The 11,145-nt window shown below is 43.4% G+C and overlaps 1 protein-coding gene across 1 annotated transcript; it reads right to left on the reverse strand.

Annotated features, from left to right (window-relative positions):
• Window positions 1–664: 664 nt before the first annotated feature.
• NPFF (neuropeptide FF-amide peptide precursor) lies at window positions 665–4,939 on the reverse strand. The gene is made up of 3 exons (XM_032208841.1): window positions 4,793–4,939; window positions 2,147–2,277; window positions 665–1,150 (listed from the first exon to the last, which is right to left on the reverse strand). The coding sequence occupies exons 1-3, from the start codon at window positions 4,937–4,939 to the stop codon at window positions 1,024–1,026; spliced, it is 405 nt and encodes a 134-aa protein (XP_032064732.1). The 3' UTR covers window positions 665–1,023.
• Between the last annotated feature and the right edge of the window lie 6,206 nt (window positions 4,940–11,145).

The following is an 11,145-nucleotide window of genomic DNA, read 5'->3' on the forward strand; positions in this document are numbered from 1 at the left end:
CCATTCAGGTATGGAAAGGAATTTTGAATTGTCCCTCAAGCCTCACTCTCATGTTCAGAAAGCATTTTTCTTTTTTAAAACAGTTTCAAACAATTTCACCCCTTTACTTAAATTTTTTAGATTGTCTTCTGTCTCCTCAAACCAGTACTAGTTTTTGTAGAAATAATTTCCTCCTATATTGTGCATGTATGTGTACCTGCAAGCAGTCCCAACCCAAGGAAAGAATTTGAACAAGTAACTGGTCCCGTAAACAGCAACCGTATTTTCCTAGCTCAGCTGGAGTCAGTCTGATGCTTACAGGTGATGTTGGGCTACATATCCCTTATTCTAAGAGCTGTATTATTCAGTTACTTTGGCCGTAGGTGGTATAGGATAGGATATTAATCTTTCAGTGTAATGAATTCTATGCATTGTGCAAAACTCATTTTGGGGAGAATCTGGATTTTGCAATGTTTTAAAGACTCGCTCCCAGACAGGCGTTGCCAAAATCCACCACTACTGTGACCAACAGACTTTTTTTTTAGCATTTTACAGAGGCGGAAGAGGAAGTCTCTGCATAAAAGCAGACTTCACTTACCATAGATGTATTCGCCTATGAAGGCACAGGTAATTTTCACCGTAATTCTTTTTCCAAATGTGCCATTCATTTTCCCCTTTAGAACTGAATACCCTTCCCTAACAGAAAGCACTGCAGATATTTTGAATGAAGTACATCTCCCCTCATCCCTGTTCAATGATCCTGAAGACCAAGACTAATGAGGGTTGTAGCTGAAGAAATCAATTGCAGAGACATCGACATGACAAAAGGACTGCAGTATCCTCCAAGATGTAACAATGTTGTTTTATTATTGTTGACAACAAATAAAATGCAGGTCCTTAACAGGGATGGGCCACCCAGCTAAGGCTGAGTGACAAGACACAGAAATGAAGCAGAAAATTAAGGTGTGGCTCTCATCCAGTTTGCCAGGATCCAGGAAGCAATTACTTTTGGTGTTTATTTTTTCCGGATTGCTATTTCCCGCTTCATTTTTTCTTGCCAAAGCGTTGTGGGGCAGCCATACTCAGAAATTGAGGGGCCAGAGAATCCCAAGCCCGTGGTTTGATCCGGCCAACATTTCTCAAATTGCTGGATCTGACTTCACGGCCAAACCTATAGAAAGGATCAGAAACAGAGAGCAACGCAGAGAATACAGTGCCTGAAAGGACAACCTGGGCCCTCTTTGGGGAAATCAGAGTTATATTCCCTCTGATACATCATCCTGTCTCCAGCAGTAGCTGGTCAGATGACTCCAAAAAGCTCAGAAGCAATGAATTATGGGTACCATTTGCCTCCAGGACTTGACTGAAGTGAATTGGATTGCGGTTCAGGAAGTAATTAGTTCTTTTTAAAGGACAGAAAGGTGAAAAGATGAAAGGCACCCTTTGTTGGAGTTATACATGAATAGGGATGCCACCAGTAAGCCAGGAGTTGTATGTAGCAACAGCAGAGAGAAACATAAAAAACTCCGTTCTGATTTGCCCATGTTTTCCCCTGCATAGCCTGGAGGCTATGAACCAAAATTAAGTTTCATTTTGCCCAATTTCTGCTTTGCTGTTAGTTTCAAACCAGGATGTAACATAAACACAACAGAAAGTCAATCAGCAGTTTATCTCAAGCACAATTCCTGGTTTGTACAAAGGTGTAAGCCAGGAATTCAGTAAAATAAAACACCCTTGGTTAATTTTTCTCCTACAGTTGGAACTAGTACTTGACCTTAGTTCATCTAGCACACACATAAGAACAAACAAACACACACACACACAGAGTTTGGAAAGCTCTAATTGGATAGCAATTACACATTATCTCTTGTTCTCCTTTAATTATCTCTAAATTGTGAAGCTGTTGCCTGATATTTACAATATATGCCATGGGAGGTTAGTGAAATCTCTGCAATTAGCGCACCATTTGAATGAAAAGCATAAGTAGCCTTGGCAGAAGAATAGCTGGATGTTCTAACACAACCACTGAAAAAATGTTTTTCAAATCAAATCCAGAAAACTGACAGAAATGAAACTTTGAAATTGCACAGAAACATGAAGTCAATGTATTTGCTCCTATTTCACCCGAATAAATAGTTCTACTTAATAAACCTGTAATCAGTCATACCTCTGTGGCTGGAATAGGAAGGAAGGACTGCGACCAGGTCTCTGCACAGCATGGAACAATGTCCGGAGAAGGACGCCCAGCAGATGGTCATCAGGTAAGCTCTGACCAGTGTGGTCCTCACCCTCTTGTGGCTGTAGGAAGAAAGCCTGGAAGTCATCAGAGTATGCAACTGGACAGGAGGAGAGTTTGCCCCAAGTTTAAGAGATACAACAGGTCAGATGAAGACCCAAGGCAACAACAGCTCAGCAGGAACAGCATGTAGGTGTTGCATGCTGAGTGTAGCTTCAGCTTGAAGATATATGTATTGGAGAAAATCCATCCTGCACCATAACAACCTAAAGGCAGCCGCTTCCCTTTGCTTTTACTCTATGGCTGGATTCACACAATATGCCTAGCCGGGTTAGTTAAAAATCAAGCTTGCATTTATACGACATGTTAAGCTTGGTTAGTTTTAATCCTAGATTGTGAGCCGAGGTGGCGCAGTGGTTAAATGCAGCACTGCAGGCTACTGCTAGATCAGCAGTTCAGCGGTTCAAATCCCACCGGCTCAGGGTTGACTCAGCCTTCCATACTTCCGAGGTGGGTAAAATGAGGACCCAGATTGTTGGGGGCAATATGCTGACTCTCTGTAAACCGCTTAGAGAGGGCTGAAAGCCCTATGAAGCGGTATATAAGTCTATTGCTATTGCTATTGTTTTTAGATGGGAAGTTTAATGTGTTGGGAAACCTAGATAATGAGTTAGTGTATGTACTGTGCAAATCTCCAACCTGCATTAAGTGTGTTATGCGAACCCAGCCAAATATACCTTGCTTTTAGATTTTGATCAACCTTCTACAACCTGGCATCTTCCAGCTGCATATGTTTACAGCTCCCATTCTCCCCAGCCAGGTTAGCAATGATAGGTTTTGAGGGCATCAGGTTGGGCAAGGCTGCTTCAGATGTAAATCTTTAAAAGTACATTCTGGTTTAATTTCTGTCCAGTACCTATAACGAGAAAGATTACTCTGAGTTGGATCCTGGCTATATTGTTTTTTTATTGCTCAGTTTGCGTGTTTCTTAAAATGCACAGCTAATCTGCAGCTCTTCTATTCAGCCCCCAATATGCTGTGACTCTTTATAGACTGCCTATCAATCCTGAATTTGCAAGGACGCTTTTTGGGTAAACTGATGTCTCCATATCAGAATATGACAGACTATATCAAGCTGGAAATTCTCTTGCTGCAAACGTGTCCTTAGAGACACCAGGAAGCAAAGAATCTTGCTCTTCAGTCTAGTCAGCCGAAGGTGCCTATTGATCAGCAAGACAGTTTTAAGATTGCTAAAGGGAATTTCCCCCCCCATGTTCCTTTCCCAACAGTAGCCATATAACAAAAAGAACAGAATTCCTATAAAAAGACATCCTGAAGATCATATTTATCAACAGCATAACTTGTGGAAAAAAATTACATAGGAAGCTAGTTCCACAAATAGTATGGTACACCAGAAACAAGGTATATATACAGTATACTATTTATCGAGTGGTCACTCATCAGAGCACATGTCCACAATACATAGGCAAACATGGATGCTTGTTTGACGAACAGCAATATATAGGCTCTCCAACCTGAACCTCCTTACGCCTTTTGTTGCTGGAATCATGCTTAGAAAAAAAATCTGAAAGTCTAAAATTGCACTATTCTAAGTTGTATATACAGCAAGCACGGTAGTCACAAAATAAATGTGTCCTAATCCACAAATAATTCCACAGACTTTGCAGACGTTTACTGTACTCCTTTGACAGAGCTCTATAGAATTATCCCAGATCTTTATTAGCACCAAAATTAATTACTACTTTCTTAAGACCACCTACTGAGTCCCGGAGCTGATAGGAGGTAAGAGGAAGAATAATAGAAGAAACTAGAAGAAATCTGGCTTAGCCACAGAGCTCGATGGATCACATGGATGCTTCTTCGTCCTTCTTGAGGAGTTCCCAAAGGGAAATAGAAATCAGCAAAGGCTATTAGCTATAAACCTGTCACGGTTGGGCTTGTTTTTCCTCTCCTGGTCGAGCTTCGGCTAACCTTCTCACCTCCAAACTGGCAAGCTGATGCCAGGATCCCCAGCCTTGTCTCGGTTGGTAGGAAATATGCAAGTGACTGTCCCATTTGGATGGGTGTAACATAGGTAGGGGTTGCCTGGCCATAGTGATAGGTAATGGGAGTCTGCACATCTATAGCAAAGCTTTCCTCTGGTCCAGTTCAGGCTACTTTCTCCTTCACCCACCTTGCAAGGTTGTGATAAAGATGAAATGTGGCGGGAGCAGGAGGGCAACTGTGCACTCTGTCTAAGCCTAAATGTCTATGGAGATTCAGTCATCCAGGTCAGGGATGGAGCTCTAAAGAAGCTTCTCGCATGAGAAGCAAAACGTCTTTTAAAAAATCCAGAAAGTCCAGTTGCCTCTTGAAAAAGCACCTTTGGGACAACCATGAGCTGGATGACTGAGAATCTCCATAGACACCCGGTGCAAAGTTTGGAGAAGGAAAGGCAGCTTTGCCGCGGACTCCCAAGCCACGTCCGCCTGCGGCTAAAACTTTCCCACGAGGAAAGGCGGGAAGACGGAGGACGGAAGGCCGAAACAGTCGCCTGCTTCCTCGGGGGCAACTTACCATCCAGTCTAATAACCTCTCCGGGTAGCCATTGGGTTCTTCGGCCAAGAGTTCTTGGGAGCCGAGCGCCTCCTCGAGACTCCGAACCGACCTCAGGCTGCCCGAGAGAAGCAAGGCCAGCGCTAGCAAAAGGCGGGAAGCGACCATGGTGGAGGCCCAGCTCCTCTCGCCTCTCTGCTCCCCACCCGACCTGCTTCCCCTTCTCCTGGCAGCGCCTTTATATCTCCTGCCATCCCAGACGCGGTGCGGGATTGATGACAGGGGGTGGCAGCAGCCCATGTGGTGCGGGGCCCTGCGGCAGCTTCCCGGTGACGAGCGGAGTGGGACCGCGACGGTCCCTGACAAGAGGCGAGCGCCTGTTGCCGTCTGGGGGCCGCTTGCGCGTTTATTGCGAGGATAAATCCAGCAGAATGGCTCTTTTCGGGCCTGGTGGGACGCCTCGGCTAATTGCTTGTTTACCACGCTGTGTGGTTTGCGCCGGGGAAATCGAGGCCGGCGATTGGGACGCTGATACACAAACACACACACACACACACACACACCCATCGTCTCCTGCAGCCGCCTTGGATTGATGGGTCTACTAGAGCCCCCCCAGATACGCTTGCGTGGGACGGGGCATTTGTCAGGTTTTTCCGGCAGCCGCTTTTCAACGAGCCCCGCTTTCCCTCCGGCGATCACGTCGGCAAAGCGCGCTTTTAATGAAAGCCATTTACAACGCCCGCCCGGGGAAGGGTGTGTGTGTGTATGTGTGCGCGCGGGTAATTTTTGCCGGACTGAAGGGACATACGCCCAGCCACCTTAACACTTAACAACGGTCTCACTTAGCAACAGAAATACTACAGTCTATATATTTATTTTATTTATTTAGTTTGTCAACCTACGAGATAACAGGTAGCAGTATAAATATGGACATGAACAAGGGAAATGGGTACGAATAAATGGGGACAGTAGGACAGGGGTGGTAGGCACCCTGGTGCCCTTATGCACGTCCCCCTTACGGACCTCTTAGGAATGGGGTGAGCTCCACATTAGACAGTTTAAGGTTAAAGTTTTGGGGGTTTGGGGATGTAACAACAGAGTCAGATAAAGCATTCCAGGCATTGACCACACTGTTGCTGAAGCCGTATTTTCTGCAATCGAGTTTGGAGCGGTTTACCTTGAGTTTGTATCTATTGTTTGCCCCTGTATTATTGAGGTTGAAGCTGAAGTAGTCATTGACAGGTCATTGAAGTAGTCATTGACCGTAGTCATTGATAGGTAGGCTTAATTTTGGGCTTAATTGTGGTCCTACATCAAGGACTACCTGTAATCAGGTGCGTGTTAAAGTAAGGTGGCAACTGCAATGCAAGGTGTGGCGTAGGAAAGCATCCCTGCTCTACAGCTTTACTCACAGGTTGCTAAGTGATGATCTGCAAAGTTCAAAGTTGCAACGGCACTGAAAAAAGTGACTTATGGCCACTTTTCACACTTATGACTGTGGCAGCATCCCCGCGGTCACATGCATTACATTCAGAGGCTTGGGCAACTGACTCACATTTATGACGGTTGCAGAGGTCCTGAAATCAGGGGATCCCCTTATGTGACCCTCTGACAAGCAAAGTCAATGGGGAAACGCGGTTGACTTAACAACCATATTACTAATTTTGCAACATAAATTTTGGTCTCAATTATGGTTGAAATTCAAGGGTTACCTGTATTCTCTCGGGTGCAGTATAAAGGCCTAATACTTTTTTAAAAACTTCCTTATTTTTGCAGAAGCTAACTGCCCTAGTTAATTTGCACGGCTAGAGCAGGAATCAGGCCAGGGGGACCATGGAAATAACTTCATGTGATAGTTTTCTTCCCATCATATAGCTGTTAGAATATAAGTAATCCTCGACTTACAACAGTTCATTTAATGACCATTCAAAGTTACAACAGCACTGGAAAAAAATGACATGACCCTTTTTCACGTAACTGTTGCAGCATCCCCAGAGTCATGTCAAAAGCTTGGCAACAGATTCATATTTATGACAGTTGCAATGTCCTGGGGTCATTGGGCAAACCAGATTCACTTAACAACGGTGTTACTAATTTCACTGCAGTGATTCACTTAACAAGTGTGGCCAAAAAGGTAAAATGAGGCAAAATTCACTTAACAATTGTCTCATTATCCACAGAAATTTTGGGCTTAATCGTGGTCGTAAGGTCAAGGACTACCTGTAATTGAGTGCATGTTAAAGTAAGGTTTACTCGGCATGCAGGAAGAAGAAGAAAAAAACACCATGAGCAAATAATCCGTTTCCTCAATTTAAGTCATTTGTAAGCTAAAGCCAGTTTGTTTAAAGTGCCAGGCTAGAAAGTTAGAGACCATGAGTTCAGGTTTTGGCTTAACCATAAAAGCCAGTTGTTTGGGGGAAAATAGGAGGTGGAAGATAATGTTGGATATATTTGCCACCTTAAGGTATTGGTAAAAATAATAAAGGTAGTATATAAAATAAAATAAAATAAGGGAACCAGTTTGGTGGTATGGCGAAGGTATTAAGCTAGAAATCTGGAGACTGTGACATCCACTCCTGGATAGGTATAAACGCAGCTGGGTGTCTTTGGGCCAGCCAGTCTCTCTTAGTCCCAGAAAGGAAGCAATGGCAAACCTCTTCCAAGAAAACTGCAGGACTAACACAAGCAGTTGCTAGTGCTCAACACTGACTCAAAAACATATCTATATCTCTATCTATATGTCTATCTAGAGATAGATATATATCCACTATTTTAGTGGATTATATCCACTAACTAGTTTTGCCACAGAATTTAGAAATTGGACAGCCTCACTTGACCAGTGGGTTCAGTCTGAAGAAGAGCACAAGAGCACACCACCAAGGGGAAGACCCATATTTATTGCAAACATATTGGTTGCCTGCTTTACAATAAAGAGGGAGCCTGAACAGTGGATAAACCAAGATTGTTATAGAAATTGAGGGCTACAAGTTGGCAAAATCCTAGGGATCTGATTGGGTGCTCTGTTTGGGAAAGTTAATCAAGTCGGTTACAGGAACTGGGCATGGCTAGTCTAGCAAAGAGAAGGACCAGGGGAGACATGATAGCAGCGTTCCAATATTTGAGGGGCTGCCACAGAGAGGAAGAGGTCAAGCTATTTTCCAAAGCACCTGAAGGCCAGACAAGGAAAGGATGGAAACTGACCAAGGAGAGATTCAAACTAGAAATAAAGAGACATTTTCTGATAGTGAGGACAATCAACCAATGGAACAGAAGTTGCCTTCAGAAGTTGTGGGAGCTTCATCCCTGGAAGTCTTCAAAAAGAGATTGGACTGCCATTTGTCAGAAATTGTGTATGGTCTCCTGCTTGAGCAGGAGGTTGGACTAGATATAAGGTCCTTCCCAACTCTTAATTTGTTATGATCTGTTAAATGCTTGTCTGTGTACTTGGGGTGAGTTCTGCTTTTAGGCAAAATGGGCTTTTTAGGAGAGAAGCAATGCTGGGAAAGCCCATTCTTAAGGCTATGGAACACTGAGACCATCAGCTGGTCAGGGGATGGAAGGTTGGGGTTTCTCCAGGTTGCAGGTCGCTTGGGATGTGCTGTGACCTGATAAGGAGACTCTACTTTTTGGTTTAGAAGTAGTTGCAGGATACTTTATCCGGGGCATGAAAAGTCAACCTAGGTTTGATGGGGTTAGTCAAAGAGGTGAACTGGGTTTGACCCTAACATCCAAAGATCAGGGAGCAAAAGGATAGAATGTTCATTTTATTTATTAGATTTATTTTATCTACTATGCCCAACCTAAGCATTTTGTGGTGCAGGGGGCAAGATAGTCAGGGTTAGGCAAAACCAAGGAGCCACAGTGCCTTGGCTTCGGGAAGGAGTGGGGAGAGTGTGGAGGGAGAAGGCAGGTTTTTTCTTCAGGAAGAAATTGTCTGGCAGCTCCAGAAAACTCAAGCCATGCAAAACTACACCGTTTCCTTTGAAGGAAAAGGAGCTGATCTAGTTCTCTTGCAGAATTCATTGCCTTGGCTTTCCCGGGTGACAGAAATCCCAGAGGCCCAGAAGGACATTTGGACCTGGTGCGGTTTCTGACTAGCTGCGACTTTTGCATGTGAAATAAGCTACAGATAGTCCTGACAAAGAGATTGTGCACATAGGCTGTTTGGATTCTCACATTTTACTAAAACACAGTTTGCTTTAATCACAATTTTTCAGTAAGCTACAAATTCCTTGATTCAGGCAATATGCTCTGCAATAAACTATGATTTACAAATGGTTAGGTCAAAACATTGTGCCAAGCCAGAAACAAACCAATCTGATTATGGTTTAGTGTAATGTGAACCCTAAAGTGTCTTTTTAAGTCGCAAGATGGGCAGTAAATAAATTAGATGATAGATAGATAAATATAAGGTAGGTAGGTAGGTAGGTAAGTAGGTAGGTAGGTAGGTAGATGATAGATAGATAGATAGATAGATAGATAGATAGATAGATAGATAGATAGATAAAAGATAGGTAGGTAGATATAAGATAGATAGATAGATAGATAGATAGATAGATAGATAGATAGATAGATAGATATAAGATAGATAGATAGATAGATAGATAGATAGATAGATAGATAGATGATAGATAGATAGATAGATAGATAGATAGATAGATAGATAGATATAAGATTGATAGGTGGGTAGGTAGGTAGATAGGTAGATATGATGATAGATGCATAGACAGAGATGATGGTGATGAGAGAGAGAGAGGGATAATGAGGGTGATGATAAATGATAGATAAAAATGATATATACATATATACAATCTTTCATTTCTTGGGTCTGAATGTGAGAAGCATATTGACTGAATTAGATTTGCTCCTGGATTTTACCTGAAAGAGAAGAAATTTCATTGACAATATATGGCTTTCGTTCATGCCAAAGCACTTCACACCCATTTCTTCCTGCCAAACCTTTCCATATAAGAAAAGTATGCTTCCGATGCAAAAGTTTTTGTATGTGTTTGTGTGGGATTTTTCTGTATAACCCTTAGGCAACAGGAGAAAGCGATGGATCCAATTACATAATAATTCCTCGGCTGTGTTTCCTGCAGGCTTAATAAGCAGCTGATTAATACTTCCAATAACAATTAAGTATTTTCCTGCATTGGCACCATGGACAGGTTGGTATCCATCAGTGCAAGGAATAAGCTGCCCAAGCTACAGCTTTTTGTTTATCAGTGATACATCTCTGGGTGGAGGAGAAGACAATAAACTTACGTTGTAGTGAAAAATGGCCTGCAGGCGCCATGTCCTGCTGATGGTGAATAAACTGAAGAAGGTAAAGCAGCAGGTGGGCAACACAGAAAGAGAGACAGACAGGAGAGAGAGAGGGAGGGGCAAAAACATGTTTCTTATAGAGGTTCAAACTGATTGCTTGCTGAGATTGCCTTTCCTCACCTCTTAGAGCAAGATGTTCCACAAAGTTGGGGCAGCAGCAAAAAAGGCCCCCTTCCTTGACCCTGCCAGTCAAAATTATTTGATGGACTCTGTAGCATGCATTCCCTGACTGACTGAATGGGACGGGCTGATGTGATGGAGCGAAGCTGGTTCCATAGTGATGCTCTTATAACAACACTGGGTGGGGACTCTGGAACCTACCTGGTTTTGATGAACTACAACTTCCAGTCATTATGGCCAATAATAATCATCTAGGTGTCCATAGGTTCTTCGATCCTGTCATCCAACTTGAAGAAGAAAAGGAAAGGATTCCATGCAGGTGTACACTTAAAGACATTTTTTTAAAAAAAGGCAACTGGGCAGCTTATTCTTGAGGAAGAAGAAAAAGACATTTCACTGCTCATCCAAGAAGCTTCATCAGTTCTGGCAGGATGGTGGAGGCTATGAAGCAGAGGTGGTATTCAGCAGGTTCTGACCAGTTCTGGAGAACCGGTAGCGAACATTTTGAGTAAATACCCCTTCTGACTGGCCCTGCTCCATCTATTCTCTGCCTCCCGAGTCCCAGCTGATCGGGAGGAAATGGGGATTTTGCAGTATCCTTCCCCTGCCATGCCCAAGCCACACCCAGCAAGCCACACCCACAGAACATGTAGTAAAAAAATTTGACTCCCACCACTGCTATGAAGGGATTAAGTCTGATAGGATTGGGGGGGGGGGGAGGCGGAAGGTTGGATCATATTTCTTTGCAGTCAATACCCCCTCCCCATCCTGTCAGAGTTAATCCCTGCCAGATAGCCCCTGCCAGAATCGATGAAGCTTCTTGGATGAGAAGCAAAACGTCTTCTTCCCCAAGGAAAAAACTATCCAGTTGCCTTTTGAAAAAGCACCTTTGGGACCATTATGACCTGGATGATTTAGAATGTCCATAG

This window comes from Thamnophis elegans, chromosome 2, assembly GCF_009769535.1.
Source record: "Thamnophis elegans isolate rThaEle1 chromosome 2, rThaEle1.pri, whole genome shotgun sequence".
Lineage (NCBI taxonomy): Eukaryota > Metazoa > Chordata > Lepidosauria > Squamata > Colubridae > Thamnophis > Thamnophis elegans.